At 46.1% G+C, this 19,484-nt stretch overlaps 1 protein-coding gene across 3 annotated transcripts; it reads left to right on the top strand.

Moving 5' to 3' along the window:
- Positions 1–629: 629 nt before the first annotated feature.
- NKIRAS1 (NFKB inhibitor interacting Ras like 1) lies at positions 630–19,469 on the top strand. Of its 3 annotated transcripts, none has more exons than XM_075586946.1 (5): positions 643–708; positions 6,995–7,292; positions 8,474–8,583; positions 17,449–17,690; positions 18,835–19,469. In XM_075586946.1, exons 3-5 carry the CDS (start codon positions 8,487–8,489, stop codon positions 19,072–19,074), a joined length of 579 nt encoding a protein of 192 aa, XP_075443061.1. In that variant the 5' UTR covers positions 643–708; positions 6,995–7,292; positions 8,474–8,486; the 3' UTR covers positions 19,075–19,469. The 3 variants fall into 3 exon arrangements, with proteins under 3 accessions (XP_075443062.1, XP_075443061.1, XP_075443060.1); XM_075586945.1 differs by having other exon boundaries at positions 6,995–8,179; XM_075586947.1 differs by lacking the exon at positions 6,995–7,292 and having other exon boundaries at positions 630–708.
- The last annotated feature ends 15 nt before the right edge of the window (positions 19,470–19,484 follow it).

Below are 19,484 nucleotides of genomic sequence, written 5' to 3'. Positions count from 1 at the left end.
CTAACCAGCGCCGGGGACTTTTATTTTTGTTTGTGTGATTTCTGTACCGGATTTGGAAAAGTCTGTTTTATATTGTCCCCTAGGCTGCTAATTCATCACAATATCATCACACTGATATCACTTTGTATTCACTTGTATTGCACTAATTTTAGAATTAATCAATTGTAATATATTGCACTATAATCACTAATTAGTGTAGGTCAGCGCTTCCAGAGGGTTAAAATTGTTTGTTTGCCCTTATTAATACATTGATAGTGAACATACAATGTTGCACTAAAGGTGTCGTTTTTTCCATCGAGGGTTTGTTCTGCTGACACCAGGGAGTGTATGTCAAGCAAGACCTCCTTTCATACTGCTGAGTCTACATCATTGCATTCATTGCTATTCACTGCTGAATTTCAACTGGGAGAATGTGAGTTCCCAATCATGATTCCTGTATAGATTGCTTTATCTGTTTAGGCATACTACACCATTATATATTTTCTTCCCTATATATGGTGATACCTGCGCTCCCCACAAGCTTCTCCCCACCATTCAGAACAGCTGAGACAGGGCAGGGGATTGGTCAGAATGAAGTAACAGCTCTGAGACAGGGCAGGGGATTGGTCAGGAAGTATCAGCCACGGGTTGACTCCTCCCCCTCCCGAGCTGACTGAGATTTTCTGAGCAGATTCAGTTGAATTAGGGGAGGGGTTTGTGTAATAACAAGTAAGTGGCTGTCTGCAGTTTGTTTGTGGCTGCAGTTGGTGTGTGAGTGTGTCAATAGCAGTGTTTATGGGTGTAGCAGCAGCAGTGTGTGTGTGTGCTGTGCTGTTGTGTTGTATATTTGTGTAGAGGTGCTGTGTGTGTGTATTGAGCTCCAGTTTGTGTGTGTGTGTCTGTCAGTGTCAGCAGCAGTGTTTATGGGTGTAGCATGTGTGTGTAGCAGCAGTTTGTGTGTGTGTAGAGGTGCTGTGTTGTGTGTAGAGGTGCTGTGTTGTGTGTAGAAGTGCTGTGTATAGAGGTGCAGTGTTGTGTGTGTGTGTGTATGTTGTGTGTGTAGAGGTGCTGTGTTGTGTGTAGAGGTGGGGTGGGGGGGAGTGCAAAGTTTAGTAAGTGGCTGCATTTTTGATTATGGCGGCAGTTTGTGTGTGTGTGTGTTGTGCTGTTGTATGTGTAGCAGCAGTTTGTGTGTGTGTAGAGCGACTGTATTGTGTGTGTAGAGCTGTGTGTGTGTGTGTATAGAGCTCCAGTATGTGTGTGTGTGTGTGTGTGTGTGTGTCAGTGTCAGTAGCAGTGTTCATGGGTGTAGCGTGTGTGTAGCAGCAGAGTTTGTGTGTGTAGAGCTGAAAAAAATCTATTTAACTATACAAAAGTGTCTATTATTTATAAAATAAGCCTACATGTGGCCTTCATTTAGCCTACATTCAAATGATAAATAGCTTTCAAATAAGCCTACATTTGGCATATAATAGTAATAATCCCCTCAAAACAGGGCATTACTGACCAATCATGCCCTGGCTGGGTTAAAGTCCCTCGACTTCGCCTCGGGCCTTCAACTCTTCCAGCCAGGGCGCATTTTCAAAATGAAAAATTGGGACACATAAACAACAAATTACATTACTAAAAAATGAATATTATAATGATATTTATCTAGTAGCGACACCATTGATGCTGTATTATTCATTATACATCTCCCCATTATCTCTCTCCTCCCCATTCTCTCCCTTCCCACCCCTCATTCTCTCTCTCCTTTCCCACCCCCCATTCGTTCTCTCTCCCTTCCCACCCCCCATTCTCTCTCTCTCCCTTCCCACCCCCCATTCTCTCTCTCTCCCTTCCCACCCCCCATTCGTTCTCTCTCCCTTCCCACCCACATTCGTTCTCTCCCTTCCCACCCCCCATTCTCTCTCCCTTCCCAGCCCCCATTCTCTCTCCCTTCCCAACCCCCATTCTTTCTCTCCCTTCCCACCCCCCATTCTTTCTCTCCCTTCCCACCCCCCATTCTCTCTCTCCTTTCCCACCCCCCATTCGTTCTCTCTCCCTTCCCACCCCCCATTTTTTCTCTCTCCCTTCCCACCCCCCATTCATTCTTTCTCTCTCCCTTCCCATCCCCCATTCTTTCTCTCTCTCCCTTCCCATCCCCCATTCTTTCTCTCTCCTCCTCCATTCTCGCTTTGACCTGCACAGACACACTGCCACAGCCAGACACTCACACCAACAGATCTGCATCCCCCCATTCTCTCCCTTCCCACCCCCATTCCCTCTCTCTCTCCCTCTTCCCACCCCCATTCTCTCCCTTCCCAACCCCCATTCTCTCTCTCTCTCCCTTCCCACCCCTTCTCTCTCCCTTCCCACCCCCTTCTCTCTCTCCCTTCCCATGCCCCATTCTCTCTCTCCCTTCCCACCCCCCATTCTCTCTCTCTCTCCCTTCCCACCCCCCATTCTTTCTCTGTCCCTTCCCACCCCCCATTCTTTCTCTGTCCCTTCCCACCCCCCATTCTTTCTCTGTCCCTTCCCTCTCCCCATTCTTTCTCTGTCCCTTCCCTCCCCCCATTCTTTCTCTGTCCCTTCCCACCCCCATTCTCTCTCTCTCCCTTCCCACCCCCCATTCTTTCTCTGTCCCTTCCCACCCCCCATTCTTTCTCTGTCCCTTCCCACCCCCCATTCTTTCTCTGTCCCTTCCCACCCCCATTCTTTCTCTGTCCCTTCCCATCCCCCATTCTTTCTCTCTCCCCCTACATTCTCTCTCTGACCTGCACAGACACACTGCCACAGCCACTCACACCAACAGACCTGCACCCCCCCCCATTCTCTCCCTTCCCACACCCCATTCCCTCTCCCTTCCCACCCCCTTTCCCTCTCTCTCCATTCCCACCCCCATTCCCTCTCTCTCTCTCCCTCTTCCCACCCCCATTCTCTCTATCCCTCTTCCCACCCCCCATTCTCTCTCTCTCCCTTCCCACCCCCCATTCTCTCTCTCCTTTCCCACCCCCAATTCTCTCTCTCCCTTCCCACCCCCCATTCTCTCTCTCCCTTCCCACCCCCCATTCGTTCTCTCTCTCCGTTCTCTCTCTCCTTTCCCACCCCCCATTCTTTCTCTCTCCCTTCCCACCCCCCATTCTCTCTCTCTCCTTCCCACCCCCCATTCTCTCTCTCCTTCCCACCCCCCATTCTCTCTCTCTCTCCCTTCCCACCCCCCATTCTCTCACTCTCCCTTCCCACCCCCCATTCGTTCTCTCTCTCCTTTCCCACCCCCACTTCGTTCTCTCCCTTCCCACCCCCCATTCTCTCTCCATTCCCACCCCCCAATCTCACACCCTTCCCACCCCCCAACTCTCTCTCCATTCCCACCCCCCATCTCTCTCTCTCCCTTCCCACCCCCCATTTCTCTCTCCCTTCCCACACCCCATTCTTTCTCTCTCCCTTCCCATCCCCCATTCTTTCTCTCTCTCCCTTCCCACCCCCCATTCTCTCTCTCTCCCTTCCCACCCCCCATTCTCTCTCCCTTCCCACCCCCCATTCTCTCTCTCCCTTCCCACCCCCCTTCTCTCTCCCTTCCCACCCCCATTCTCTCTCTCCCTTCCCACCCCCCATTCTCTCTCTCCTTCCCCCATTCATCTCCCTTCCCCATTCATTCTCTCTCTCCTTCCCACCCCCCATTCATTCTCTCTCCCTTCCCACCCCCCATTCTCTCTCTCTCCCTTCCCACCCCCATTCTCTCTCTCTCCCTTCCCACCCCCATTCTCTCTCTCCCTTCCAACCCCCCATTCTCTCTCTCTCTCTCTCCCTTCCCATCCCCCATTCTCTCTCTCTCCCTTCCCATCCCCAATTCTCTCTCTCTCCTTCCACCCCCCATTCTCTTTCTCTCCCTTCCCACCCCCCATTCTCTCTCTCCCTTCCCACCCCCCATTCTCTCTCTCCCTTCCCACCCCCTTCTCTCTCTCCCTTCCCACCCCCCCTTCTCTCTCTCCTTCCCACCCCCCATTCTCTCTCTCCCTTCCCACCCCCCATTCTCTCTCTCCCTTCCCACCCCCCATTCTCTCTCTCTCTCCCTTCCCACCCCCATTCGTTATCTCCTTTCCCAACCCCCCATTCGTTCTCTCTCTCCCTTCCCACCCCCCATTCATTCTCTCTCCCTTCCCACCCCCATTCTCTCTCTCTCCCTTCCCACCCCCATTCTCTCTCTCCCTTCCCACCCCCATTCTCTCTCTCTCCCTTCCAACCCCTCATTCTCTCTCTCTCCCTTCCCATCCCCATTCTCTCTCTCTCCCCACCCCCCATTCTCTCTCTCCCTTCCCACCCCCCATTCTCTCTCTCTCTCCCTTCCCACCCCCTTCTCTCTCTCCCTTCCTACCCCCCTTCTCTCTCTCCCTTCCCACCCCCCATTCTCTCTCTCCCTTCCCACCCCCCATTCTCTCTCTCTCTCCCTTCCCACCCCCCATTCGTTATCTCCTTTCCCAACCCCCCATTCGTTCTCTCTCTCCCTTCCCACCCCCCATTCATTCTCTCTCCCTTCCCACCCCCCATTCTCTCTCTCTCCCTTCCCACCCCCATTCTCTCTCTCCCTTCCCACCCCCATTCTCTCTCTCTCCCTTCCAACCCCTCATTCTCTCTCTCTCCCTTCCCATCCCCATTCTCTCTCTCTCCCCACCCCCCATTCTCTCTCTCCCTTCCCACCCCCCATTCTCTCTCTCTCTCCCTTCCCACCCCCTTCTCTCTCTCCCTTCCTACCCCCCTTCTCTCTCTCCCTTCCCACCCCCCATTCTTTCTCTCCCTTCACACCCCCCATTCTCTCTCTCCCTTCCCACCCCCCATTCTCTCTCTCTCTCCCTTCCCACCCCCCATTCGTTATCTCCTTTCCCACCCCCCATTCGTTCTCTCTCTCCCTTCCCACCCCATTCTCTCTCTCCCTTCCCACCCCCATTCTCTCTCTCCCTTCCAACCCCCCATTCTCTCTCTCTCCCTTCCCATCCCCATTCTCTCTCTCTCCCCACCCCCCATTCTCTCTCTCCCTTCCCACCCCCCATTCTCTCTCTCTCCCTTCCCACCCCCCATTCTCTCTCTCTCCCTTCCCACCCCCCATTCTCTCTCTCTCCCTTCCCACCCCCCATGCGTTTTCTCTCTCCCTTCCCACCCCCCATTCGTTCTCTCTCCCTTCCCACCCCCCATTCGTTCTCTCTCCCTTCCCACCCCCCATTCTCTCTCTCCCTTCCCACCCCCCATTCTCTCTCTCCCTTCCCACCCCCCCATTCTCTCTCTCTCCCTTCCCACCCCCCATTCTCTCTCTCTCCCTTCCCACCCCCTATTCTCTCTCTCTCCCTTCCCACCCCCCATTCTCTCTTTCTCCCTTCCCACCCCCCATTCGTTCTCTCTCTCCCTTCCCACCCCCCATTCGTTCTCTCTCTCCCTTCCCACCCCCCATTCTCTCTCTCCCTTCCCACCCCCCATTCTCTCTCTCCCTTCCCACCCCCCATTCGTTCTCTCTCTCCCTTCCCACTCCCCATTCTTTCTCTCTCTGACCTGCACAGACCTACACCAATAGACCTGCACCCTTCCCCCCCCCCATGAACCAGCTCTATGAGGAGCAGCCATGCAGGCGCCCCCATGTGACTGTAACTGCATGTTTCTCTCCATATTTCTAGCACAGCAGCTCTGTTCTTGCCGGTTCTGGCCCCACCCCCTGATGATTCTAGCTCCGCCCCCTTTTCCTCTGTAGCCCAAACCGGGACATTTTAAACATTTTCAAATAATAGTCGGGACATGTGCAGTAAATTCGGGACTGTCCAGGCTAAACCGGGACGTCTGGTAACCCTACTTAGGGGCACTTTCCCTATCTATCAAAACAATAAAAGTGACCTGACATACTTAAACACAAAGTCACACATTTATTAGACTAAGAATACATACATACACATACCTCCTGCTTTCTCTGGGAGTCCTCTTGTAATTGTAGAGCAGGGGTGTGCAAAGTGGGGGGCTCACAACATTTTCTGGGAGGGGGGGGGGGGCGCAGTGGTTACAGGGGCCCTGCACTCTTCCCCAAGGCATTTAAATTAAATTAAATGCCGGGGGAGGCGCGAGGCCTCTGTAAATCTCCTTTACCTGGTCTGAGCTGCCTCTTCGACGCATCGCCATGACAACGCAACATCACGACGCATATGATGCCACCCCTGTTGTAGAGGCACTCTGGGGTCTGGGGTCTGAGGCCCAACACCCTATACTACCTCACAGGTCATCAGAGTTAAGTGGAAGTGGTTTGGCTCCTCATCTCACCCCACCCTTGTCACTGGCCAAAACAGGGGTGAGTTCTTTCCAGACTAGGGGCCGGCCTTATATGGCAGTTAGCTGAATTGCAACAATACCTTAAAAAGGTCATTGCCTTGCAACATCTCCCCAGACATTAACCCCTGGTATACCTTTAGTAACCCAAAAGGGGGGCTACACTGATAAATGTCGATCAGCAAAGACTGGTACTTTAAAATAATTATACCATGTAGCACAGGTTATTAGGGGAAACCTTATGCCTTGCCCCCGCTGCCTACTACAGCGTACGCACGAGAGCCCTCCCCTCAATGGCGCCAGGCCCGCTGCGAGGGGGGGCCGCAGCGCTCGGGCGAGAGCTGCTCCTGCTCTCAATAGAATTGAGAGCAGGAATCGCGTCGAGCGATACGGCACGCCCCCAGCGGTTCAGCCAATGAGGGCGAACCTGCCGGGTGACGTCATGGCCGCGCCCCCGTCACAAACCCCCCACGCCCCCACCCCCCCGGTCTCTCCTCCTGCAGTGAGCTGCAGACCGGGGAATCGGCTGAACGCGCCGCCAATATCGCGGGCGCGCGTTACAGCGGCGTGACCGGGGCCTTAGTCCTGAATTGTATATCTTTTGCTCCCACAAGTGCTGTCTGCAGATTGCCTGAGGCAGATAGGATGGGATGGGGAAAAAACAGATGTAGCTGTTCATACAATGAAAGCAATCTGATATTGAACACCTTATCTAATGATTGTTTCATTGCAGACACTACACACTGAAGGCTATAATGTGAAAAGCAGGTGTAGCGGTGTTTCCCCCACCCTCTGGGAGATTTCCTCGGCTACCAGGCGTACAGTGGTGCCAAGTACCTGTTGGCTCACAGTAGATCTGAGATCCCGCCAATGTTGTTGGGGAAACAGGACAGGCTTTAGTGGTGACAACTGGTTCTCTCTCACGTTGGTGTCAGCGCGTCCATCTACCGCAGGCTCCAGTACTTCTGGAAGCAGTCCCTGCGGAAGAACTCTCTCCTCCTCCCCCAGACAGACTGCACGCCCAGGCAGAAGTATATTTGATAACTCTCTTATTCTTTCTGCATACAGCATACACTGGATATACACCACACACTATCACTGGTCTCCAGCCTCTGGATGGTCCCTGGACTCACACCCCCAGTCATGGGCACCAAGAGCGGTCCAAACTCTTCCCCTACTCTGGTAGAGTAAGGGGTATGGTACTCACTCCCACTCCCCTAGGGAGGGGACAGAAGATGCCAGAGCCCTGAACACCTGCTGTGAGACAAGTCTCTCTCAAGGGGATGAAACAATTTGGGTGTGCTGCCCCTTAAGTACCGAGGGGGAGAGTCCAAGGTCAAAGTCCCTTATTGGGCAGAACACAGGCCTTAGCCCGCCTCCCACCTTGTCACTCAAGGGAGCTACTTGCTGGTGGGGAAACCCGTGGATTGGGCCTAACACTGCCTGCACTGATACCAGGACTTACATGTCAGGCAGGGTAGATTAGTAGCCAAGCCAGACATGGCTACACCATTTATACCACTGTTTTCATTAGAGGTTAGTTAGGTTTTAAATAGCGAAAATGCAGCAATCATTCCAAAGTTGCAGTGGTTGAAAAGCAGTTTTTGGAAAATCTAAATGTAAGAGAATCTGCATGAAATGTCTTTACATGGCAACACAATAAAAACTCTGCTGGAGAATTTTACAGTAAACCAAGCGATCATGAGAAAAAGACAAAAGAAATGAAAAATGTTTTGGAGCTGGGGCTTTAAAACCATGACATGAGATGGATGTGCACCTGTGGGGAAAACTGAGGGTGTGTTCCAGTGCACTGTTAAAACAGAGTTGTGTCACACACCTTGTGATGATTGAGTTTTTAAAGCTGGCTGTCCCTCCCCCAGCTCTTACTCTTCAATTCTGAGATTTGTAGACAGTCCAGGTAAGGAGTGGGCTATAATTAATCAGGTTAGTTTGATCTGCTTTCCTTTTCATATAGCCATATTGTGGGGTGACACAAAAAGGTGTTGAACAACCTGGTTTCCTGACCTGGATCCACACATTGTTTCATGGGTAAAACTTGTACTAGAGATGTATCACCATGGATTTACATTGGTCTAAATTCAGTTTGAATAAAAAAGTCTTAACTTCTATCATTGATATTCCATTGAAGTCCCCCCCCCCTTCCCACTTGTATCACAGTATATCTTGGTAATAGCTGTATGTCTTTATGCAGAACTGTCTGGTGCATGATGGGAAAGGGCAGTAGAGTGGTTGTTTGCGGGTTGGGATTTGTTGGAAAAACCGCGATCCTCGAGCAACTGCTTTATGGAAATCACACCGTAGGTAAGTTACAATATACATAATCTATAGGCTAAAGCTGTTAAAGCTGCACTTCAAGCTGCCATTTAAAAAAAAAAATGCATATTTTTTTTCCTCATTCAATACGTGCATCAATACAATCTGCCCACTGACAAATGATTAGCTAAGCTGCAGATCAATCCGTTCTCCTGTAATCGATCGCTTGCTCGGGTTATGTAATTCAGTTTTTGCACTGCATTGTGGGCAATGTAGTCCAGCAATATTATGTGACTGGGTAGTTACTAGATACAATTGGTGCACTGCTAAAGAGAGGGCGGAGCTCAAGAGCCAGATCCTGTCAGAAGGGGAAGGGGCTGTCACTTTGGAAATGCTTCCTACATTACAAACATTAAAAATGTCTTTAAAACTTTTATTTTTTATATGCTAAAGTATTTTCGCATAGTACAGAACTGATTTATTAAAAAAAAACGAAAAAAAACATGTAGGATATTGCTTGAACTGCTGCTTTAAATTATGTGCATTATTGAAATCCCTGCTCTCTGGTTAGTTAAAACTCCTGGCATTCTCCAATCAGTAATGGCCTAGACGTTTGGTTACCCTGACGACAAGTTTTTCAGGCAATCAGCTTTCAGTTCTTGTACACACAGAGTGAGATTTTCTCTCAGGCAGGGGAGGTGATTGGACAGGATGCAGCAGCAAGGCACTGACTCCTCCCCCTCCCTGCCTGCAGAGAGCTCCGCACAGGAGAGTGAGGAGACAGGATTGTGCTGTGTGTTTTGTGGGCTGGGGGGGGGGGGAGGAGGAGGGCTGCAGAGTGCTGCAGAGTGCTGTGTATGGGTTTACAGGGGGGCTGCTGGTTTGTGTTTGGATGTAGAGGGAGGCAGCAGTCTGTTTTGTTGGTGTATATGTCTGCAGTGTGTTTGGGTGTAGAGGGTGGGTGCAGTGTGTTTTTGTGAGTGTAGAGAGGGGCTACAGTGTGTCTTCAGTCGGTGTAGAGGGTGGAGGAGGGCTGCAGAGTGTATTTTGTTGGTATGTGTGTGTTCGCGCAGTTTTGTGGGTATAGAGGGGGGCTACAGGTTATTTGAGGGTGTAGAGGGGGGCTGCTGTGTTTTGTAGGTGTAGGGGGGCAGGCTGCACAGTGTGTAGGGGGGCTGCAGAGTGTGTTTATGTATATAGAGGGGGGTTGCAGAGGGTGTGTGTTTGTGTGTATGTACAATTTCATCTTAATTAACACGTGCAGCAAAAGAATGTAGATGATCATGCTGATAAACATCAATATGACTACGTGTCTATTTTTTTTTTAATGAAAAATGTAAAAGCAATAAGCCTACATTTAGCCTATAATGGTAATAATCCCCTCAGAACAGGGTATGGTATTACTGGCCAATAATGCCCTGTTCTTCGGGGATTATTACTTGAGTAACACAACAGACTTTTTATACTGGAGAATTTCAATGCACACAATATTTGCCTTTGATTAGCTCCTGTCCCACTTGGCAACTATATTTGCAATCAGTTGAAAGCAATCTAGTATGTAACCTCTAATCTAGCACTTTTTTTAATGTTTGATCGAAATGGCTTTTAAAATGTAGGTCTATAAACTCTAAAAATTAGTCAAAGGAGACACTATGCTCTTTATCAGCCCCAGTGACTTGATATGGAAACGTGACTTGAGATACGAGGCATTTCTCAGATTACACACAGACATATTTGAGATGCAGCAAACAAAATGTATTTCCCAGAAATAGAAAACTGATTTAATTGGAATGTGATAAAAACAAAATAGTTAAAAAAAATTTTTTTTTAATATGAAATAAATTTGCAGCTGCCCGTCGCCCCAAATTGAAAATGTGGTAAAAAGACCTGGATGCGGTCCCAAAGTGAAGCCTACTTGCACACAATGTGGTTCTAACAGCTCTAAGATGGTGGTAGAGCTGTTTCCACGTGGTACTATTTGCCTAATCTGATGACCAGTGTAGAGGCATAAATACAAGAACTAAACTTTGTGCAGGTTATGAAAGCCTCCATGCTGCGGTATTGTGACCAGCCAGCTATTGGCTAATAAGCATTTGACAGTCTCTCTTCTGATGGAAACGATCGTGGTTGTGGTGCACTCCCATTGTAATGTTGAAATGTAAACCCGGTGCAATAAACCTTCCACATGGTTACCAAACGGGTAAACACCCTTCCAACTCCCCCAGATTGTCTTAAAGAGGTGATCCAAGCAGCACGTAGGGGGAAAAAAATCATTTTTTTTTTTGTTTAAATATAATGCAGTTTTTGGTTACCTTTTATTGAAAACTAATTACTTAAGCTGTCGATCGATTTTGTTCTCCAGTGATCGATCAGAAAAGATCCTGCTGCCTTTCAGTTTCAATTAATCCTTCGGTCAGTGTAACTCAGCAGCTACAATGTAACATTATATATTGTTACAGTTTGCAGCTCAAACTGCTGGGAATATTGGCAACAAATTATCACAAACTGTAAGGTGTTGCAAAGCTCTTGCACTACTGGGGGAATGGGCTATAACCTGCTATATAAATCAAAGGATGCTCATGTAGCCAGGACTGGTTTCTGGCTACCAGTCTGCCCCCTCCTGGCAGTAAGCCCTGGTAAGAGTAGGCCTGCCAGGAGTTATGGGTTTTCCCCACTCACAGTAGCTTCTTGATTGACAGGGGATGCGGTGGGACTAGGCCTGTGTGTCCAATCACTGGATTCAGACCTGGTACCTACTTCCCTTGTACGTAAGGAGCTGCACTGCTAAATTTAGTCAGTGCCTCTATCTCCTTGAGAGAGGCTGGTCTACCCTACGAATTGTGCAGGGCTCTGCCAATCTGTATTCCCTCCCCTAGGGGAGTGAATGGGAGACTATACCCTTTACTCCACCAGGGAGTAAGGGAAGAGCAAGAACTGCTTCAGGGCCCCTTGGCCTGGAGTGGAGGTCCAGGGTACATCCTGAGGGTGAAGCCCTACGAAGTGAAGTATGCTGTTCCATCTGCCAGTGTACTAAATAAAGTGATCCTGTTCAAATATATCTTCCTGCCTGAGACTACAATCTATCAGGGGGAGAGGAAGTAAGTTCTCCTGCAGGGATTGTCCTCACATTCCTGGGGCCTGCAAGAGATGGAGGCGCTGTCACCGTGAGAATCAGTTACTACCCCAGAAGCCTGTCCTCCTCCACAACACCGCAGGACTCTGATCTACTGTAAGCCAGCAGGTATGCACCATACCACACTGTTCAATGGCAAAATCTCCCAGAGTGTGAAGGGGGGGGGGGGGTGTAACACCATTACACTCATACACTCAGTATATTAAAACGTACTAAAATGGCATTGAGTTGAATTTAAAAAATAAAATTAAATCGTAGTAACTTATCTAATACTACAGAATTGATTTAGTAAAAAAACCACATGTAGGATATTGCATGGATTGCAGTCCAAGCTACATATTAAAAAGGGAGAGAATTTTTTTTTTTTTTATGTGCATCAATACAATCCACACAATAAGTAATTGGCTAAATTGACGATCAATCAATGTTCAGTGTTGACGCTGTATGGGGCTGCCCATGTGTGAAGCCGCTGTCTTCGCTTTGACGTGGCATGACCCCATCGTGCCACCGGTTGCATGTAAAGACGTGTTGCTATCTAGATCGAGGAAGTGACTTGATGAATCACCATTAAAAACAATGCACTACAGTAAATACTAAACCGAAAGTATTATTGATTTCCAGACCATGATCAATATACAAAGGTTTTAAACAATACTTACATGCAATGGCTCATGAAAATGAGCCAGACCATTAATTGTTTACCCGTACAATTTAATTCTCTAATAATCTATCAACCCATTTAGTATGTGTAATCTCTAATTAACAATTTTTATTTATAATGTGGAATATAATAGACATTAGGGGTTTGCATATTCCAGTTTTGCCTTCAAGTCTTCTAATGATGCTCTATCACATAAGTATTTTTTTCCTAATGAATAGTGCAGGTACCAGAAAACCTTCCTTGATCTTAAATAAATAATAAAATAAAAAAGGATTACATGTAAATTATAAGAAACACAAAACACACACAGCGCACTGGGGATTAGTTACCAAACATAACAAATAGCAGACACACAAATTGAAATGAGCCTCTGATCAATGTTAAAATGTGAAAAAAGTACTTTTAATAATTAAAAAACGGTCTTATAGACCACACAACACATAATAATACACAGATAATTTCAAAATAGCCGTGGAGATGATAAAAACAGCCCGCACTTCGTGATTTGCAGCTACCGCCTCAGCCAATCAGCGCAGCGTGTGAAGTGACCTCTGCTCGTTTCGCACTTACGTGCTTCGTCAGGTGTTCCTGACGAAGCACGTGGGTGCGAAACACGTGGAGGTCACGGCTGTTTGTATCATCTCCACGGCTGGGGCTGTCCGGACGCTTTTGCTCCTGCCTGTGGTTCTGTTCACGCTAGTTTGGTGAGTGCCTGCCTCCCCCATTTCAGTTTTTGGCCCAGCGTCTGTATATATTGTGCAGCTCAGCATTGCATCAAGGGTCTGTGTGTTACCTCAGGGTATCTATACATATGGTATTTGTGTGAGTGCTTGCTCCTAGTATAGGGCAGCATTATATTTTGATTATATTATCTGTGTATTATGTGTTATGTGTGGTCTATAAGACAGTTTTTTAATTATTAAAAGTACATTGATCAGAGGCTCATTTCAATTTGTGTGTCTACTATTTGTTATGTTTGGTAACTAATCCCTGGTGCGCTGTGTTTTTGTGTTTGTTGTTTAGGAGCGTTCTTTGGGGGATATGCTCCACGCACTTAGCAGCAAGGGGTGATTGTCGGTCTTACAAGACATCTCTAGGACAGCACGAGCGCAGATAGCAGACTGTGTTTACATGTAAATTATACCCACCCAATCAAAAAAAATCTCTTCTGATGGACCAGTGCTGTCACCAGTGACATTCAGGATGTTTAACCTAGCGTAGAGGTCTATCTCCTGAGCGTGGGTGCACGTCCTTGAGAAACAGACCGCGAGTTTGGCTTTACCCCTTGCCCTGCTTTGTGTTTTATTTACCTATTACGATCACTTCACCATGCTGTACAATAGGGCTATTGTTTCCACCTCTGTAATATATTCCCTGCTCACTGAATTTTACACACTACTTTTATACTTAAAAATTATCCTAAATGAAGTTGAGGACACCTCCCGCTTTGACATTCTAACCTTCCTTGATGAGACTCTTGGTTGTCCAGTGATCAAACTGTCTAAGGCAGGTTAAATATTGCCTGGAAAATAACTCTGCTTGCTGGTGAGGAGGCACAAGTTGTAATAAGCATCTGAAAAATGAAATGGAGGGGAAAGCTAGGGAAGAAAATGTATAGTAATCTGCATTGTAGGCTAAAGCTGTAAAATTCTGGTAATTATTGAAACCCCTGATCTCTGATTGGTTAAAATTCCATGCATTATTCATTCAGTAATGCTCGGAATTTTTTGGCAACTTGTCAAGTTTTTATTTCTAGCCAATCAGCCTTTTCTTTGTCAGAATAGCTCTGAGAAAGGGCAGGGGATTGGTCAGGAGGCAGCAGCCAGGTAGTGACTCCTTCCCCTCCCTCCATGAACAGAGCTCCGCGCTGAGCCCCGACATCGGATTTCTTTAGAGGGGGCTCACGCGAGCGTCCGCAGGCGTGCTGAGGAGTTGGGTTTTTCAGCCGACAGCCAAGCTGTTTTTCAGCGCACTGTCGGCTGAAAACATCCAATCAGCGCGAAGCAGCGTCACCGTGACGTCGGCGCCGTTGATGTCAGTGCATCGTGGGCTATTGGCCCAGCGACGTCATTGCCCCTCCTCCCCCCACCACCTCCCCGATTGCGCCCGCTGGCTCACCTGCATGTGCATGAAATCGCACAGCTTCAGCAGGCGAGCCTCAGCGTCAGCGCTGTTCAGCACTGCTCCCCCCCTCTATGGACGCAGCCTAAGTGTCTATCTGCAGTGTTCGTTTGTAGCTGCAGTGTCTGTCTAGTGTGTCAGCAGCAGCGTGTGGTGCTCTTGTGTTATGGGTGTGTGTACTCAGAGGGGTGGCAGTGTGTGGATATAAATGGCTGCAGTATAAGTGTATATAGAGGTGCATTAATGCAGCGGTGCGCAAATAGGGGGGCATGTCCCAAGGGGGGATGAGTGTCTGTGGGGGGCATGGGGATTACAGATGCCCTGCACGCTTCCAGAAGGCACTTAAATTTAAGTACCGGGGAAGCGGTGAAGGCCTCTGTAAACTGCACTTACCCTGGCTTCTGGAGGCGCGTCGCCATGGCAACGCGACGTCATGATGCCGAGGTAAAGGGGGGGTGGGGAGGCACGGAGAGAGGGGAACAACCGGCAGAGGGGCACAGGGAAAAAAGATTGCGCTCCCCTGCTTTAATGTATTTACCATTTTATTTTAAGAAAAAAAATCTATATAACTATACAAGTGTCTATTATTTATGAAAAAAGCCAACATTTAGCCTATAATAGTAATAATCCCCGAAGAACAGGCTTTGCCTCGGGCCTTCAACTCGGGCCTTCAACTCTTCCAGCCAGGGCATTATTGGCCAGTAATGCCCTGTTCTTCGGGGATTATTACTTAATTAAACGACATCACATAACCAGTTTAATTCAATTATCATATAAAATATTTTATTGTGTATTTGGGACACTGGCTAAGCATTAACCCCACCTCACCTCACATGTCCCAGATACCTGTTGGAAGCTGTGTGGATCTCGGGAACATTTTATGTCCCAAATCAAGGGAAAAGATAGTTATGGAAATTCAGGATTGTACAAGCTGATGTACAGTACAAATGACACCAGAAGGATTATTGCTCAATTTAATTGCCCAAGAATGTAGCCTCTCTAAAAATACCAAGAAGCTAATAGGGCATCTTACATTGATTACAAAAGCTCTGATAGCCGGTCAGTTATCGGATTGTAGACTTGTAACCTTTTATTATACATTAGTCTGTAATGCGCATTGGTGGAAATGGATCATTACAATCTCCTATTTTGGTGGTTGTTTGATCTAGAATGATGTATATTTCTCAAAACAAATGCATATACAACTGATGTAGGGAAACGAAAACTCAGGCCGGCTCGACAAATGTGATTGCATAATGCTGGGTTTTTTTTTTCTGTAAAGAAAATAAAAAAAACCCTTAGAATTAATAAAGCTCATCACAATTATTTATTGGGAGAACTGCAACTATATTGTATTTTGTAGTGGGAGGTCTTCTAGCACCAAGCACTATAATTAGAAGCTTTCATTACAGTGTTGTCTTTCAGTAACATTTTATGTAGCCAAGTTAAGGAACTTCCCTAACATGCAGAATAATTTACAGCAAACACTGTTCTTTGTCAAAAGAATGAATAGAATTATTATACTAAAACACTTTTATTAACCACTAATAACTGTACAATAATACAGCAGTGGACGTAAAGATTAAAAAAAATTCCACTGTGTACGTACACAACTAATGGTCAATATTTAATCAGCGACACCACTGAAATTAGTTCATTCGTTTTAGGGGTTTACGCTCTAAATAAAAACCCAATTGGGTTAGAGCAGATGTAGACATGTACAAATTAAACAATTACAAGTTAAATATTAACTCCAGAAAGAACAGGTGATATACTGTAGGCCCATATTTACTATAAAGTTAACTTCGATGCAACTTAAGGTCAATTCCTTTTAGTTTTAATTGTACCGTAAAGTGTGTGCGAAGGCTTAACGCCGTTTTCTAAATCTGGCCCATAATCTTGGTTTTTATTTAAGATGTCTAACTCTCATAGTTTTTACTAATGAACATAATTACAGATGCAGACATGTGGGGGCTTTCACTGCCATATACTGTATGCCCTTTTCTGATCAATGTTTAGAATTTAAATTGTGATGAAATAGAAACAAGAACGCTTTGATAGTTATCAGGGAGTATAGAAATACTTTAAATAAAACCAGAAACACCTTGTTTTAATTTAATGTAAAACTACAAGTTATACTAGTATCTGCATTCAACATTTTTGTATGTCACATGCGTAACAGTTTATTTTTCAGATTTTTATGGGGTACAGAAAAGGAAGCACACGGGACCATAATAATATCATCATTACTTATCGCTTGGGGACACAAGAGGGGGTAACCAACAATGTGCTACTAACACTTTGCATCTCTACAAGTTAGCCCCAGATTTTGTCTCCCTTTCTCTTTCCTAACTCTGGTCTAACTGAGGGTGGGACGAAAACCAGACTGATTGACTAGACAAACATAGAAAAAAAAAAGGATACAGAGTAAAGTGAAAGGGGAAAACAGAAGGCTATATTGCCTGCCCTATGTCTCAACTCCGATATCTTCAGACCTACAAGTCCTCATGGTAAGCTTTGGCCTTGTTCACGTACAGGAGTGCCAGTCTCGTGCCCCTCGGGCCTGCTGAGTCTGATGCTAGCCAGGGTGCCCACACTTATATACTGGTTGCAGAGTTCTCTGAGAAACGCGGTAACCTTCTCCATGTGGGCCACTTTTCTTTCGTTTTAACCGTTAAGGGCCCGGGGCGGTGGGCTTTCTCCAGAGCCGCCACACAGCACCACACCGCTGTTCTAAGCCATATTCTAAGTTTGTTGTCGGATCAGGAGACCCGGGGTGGGCCTACCCAGCAGTCACATGCCATTTTTAACAAAGAACCAGAGCTTTTTTTTTTTTTTTCCAAAAATTAAGACGCTGATTAAACATTTATTGGTTATAGTATTTGTAATTCTGCAGCACAACAAAATATGCATGCGTATGTAGTTGGCTGTAATGGTACTTTTCTTTTCTTTTTGTCTCTGTTAGTATTCCCATGGCGTTTGTTTTTGTTTTGCGCAGGTTTTGAATACAATGAAACCTTGGAAGATGTATATATTGCGTCAGTGGAAACAGAGCGTGGTGTAAAAGAGCAACTGCGTCTCTATGACACCCAGGGACTTCAAGAAGGCATGGAGTTACCAAAGCACTACTTCTCTTTTGCCGATGGCTTTGTTCTGGTTTACAGTGTGGACAGCCTAGAATCTTTTACAAGAGTGGAGCTGCTCAAGAGAGAGGTGGACAAGTTCAAGGATAAAAGAGAGGTTTGTAATGCCAGAGCTGTAACCTTTTCTGCTCAGTCTTTCAGATGAGATTAATACTGATTAAATCAGCTGGAGAAGGGGGAGGGCTTGAGCACAGCTAGCACATAATATAGATACAGTATGTGCAAATTGTACATTTTAAGATCCCATTGTGATTACAAATGCCCCTCTCCCCCCCCCCCCCCCCCCAAAAAACAAAAAAAACTGATAAAGGTTAATAAACTGCATGATCTAGTGAGGATGGTAATGTAAGAATCTGTGCAAACCTCTGCAGAATACTGAGAATCTTGAAATATGGCCCATGTTCACTTTAACTTATTTAGAGTGTAATATTGTCTGCTTTTTGCAAAACAATCTGATTTGCTGTAAATTTGTTATGAGCACATAAAGAACCACTTGGCCCACCTAGTTGGCCTGGTCTCTGATACCGATTTTTACTCCCTTACTGTATTAGTCTCTGCTACCTATGGTGTGAGGCTAAATCAACCACATTTTTCACACAGTACTCGGCATGCTGGTGCCTTTCCACATCACTTTGTTACATTGCCTACTTTTAAGTCCGCTGAAATAATGATTCTTTCTTTAGTGGTTGGTGTTATAATGCCCTTGGGTTTTTGTGGCCCAAATGCATGATTTTATCCTTCTTGGCATCCATTAGGAGCTATCCACTATGGTGGTGATAACATGGAAAATCGTAACTGGCTGACCTTGCTTCTGGTTGTCTCGACAAGCAGGCAACTTGCTTGTGTAGGGTAACTTTAGGGAGAAATGTTTCTCTAACTTTTAGTTCTAATTTCTGAGTGAATAGACTGTTTGCGTTAAAACACATGTAAGTAGATGCATTAATAATCAACAGCATCCTCGTTCAGTTCTAATTTAAGGTTTTAATTTGCCAAAATCAATTGATGTGGTTAGGTTGATGACACTCCTCGGGTTGTCATTTGGATATAGGCCAGCAGCTACATACAGTTTAGCTTCACTTAATCTTTTTCTTCATAGTAAAAACAGGTACTACAATGTATACTTCAATTGTCAACTGTATGCACAGGTCCTGTAATCTAGGATACAACCAGCATCCTTAAATCTGAAACGCTTCTGAATCGAGACACCTTATATTGAGCTAACCAAATTATATTGTTTCAAGGTCGTGATTGTTGTTTTGGGAAACAAATCTGATCTGGTGGAGCAAAGACAAGTGGACAGTGAAATGTCACAGCACTGGGCGAAGAGTGAGCGAGTAAAACTGTGGGAAGTATCTGTGGTGGATAGAAAGACATTAATTGATCCCTTTACATGGCTGGCCAGCAAACTCAATCAACCTCAAAGCAAATCATCTTTCCCTTTGCCGGGAAGAAGAAGTAAGGGAACCCCCTCTGACAATTAAGACACACGTACTAGTAAATAATTGTTTGTGTATTCCGTTATGTGGTTTAACCGAGCGTTTTAGTGCTGAGTGGCAGTGATGCTTACTAGTCCTGCATACTGGTTTCTTTTAATGCCACAATCTTTAAAATGTAAATGAGTATATATGATGTATGTATCCACATTAAAAACAAATTGCATGTCTTTTTTGTAATAGCAATAAATGTAAAGTTCTAACCAACTCATGTGGCTGAGATTTCATAAGGAGGCATACTTCTTAACTTTGTTGGATTCCAGTCAATGGTGTTACCAGCACAAATTTACATGTTCAATAATAATTAATTACCAAAAATGCAATTTTCTGTTTGCTCTGGCTTCTCTAATAAACCTACAATCTAAAAACAAAGAAAATATTAATATGCTTAAATGTAA

This window comes from Ascaphus truei, chromosome 2, assembly GCF_040206685.1.
Source record: "Ascaphus truei isolate aAscTru1 chromosome 2, aAscTru1.hap1, whole genome shotgun sequence".
NCBI classification, from domain to species: domain Eukaryota; kingdom Metazoa; phylum Chordata; class Amphibia; order Anura; family Ascaphidae; genus Ascaphus; species Ascaphus truei.
Note: the sequence above shows the minus strand (reverse complement) of the source record. Positions and strands in the feature narration are given on the sequence as shown.

Coding starts and splice junctions, on each gene's coding strand:
- NKIRAS1 (XM_075586947.1), top strand. CDS start 8,487: ATGATGGGAAAGGGCAGTAGAGTGGTTGTTTGCGGGTTGGGATTTGTT. Junction 8,584..17,448: donor TTATGGAAATCACACCGTAG/GTAAGTTACAAT, acceptor TGTTTTGCGCAG/GTTTTGAATACAATGAAACC. Junction 17,691..18,834: donor AGTTCAAGGATAAAAGAGAG/GTTTGTAATGCC, acceptor TATTGTTTCAAG/GTCGTGATTGTTGTTTTGGG.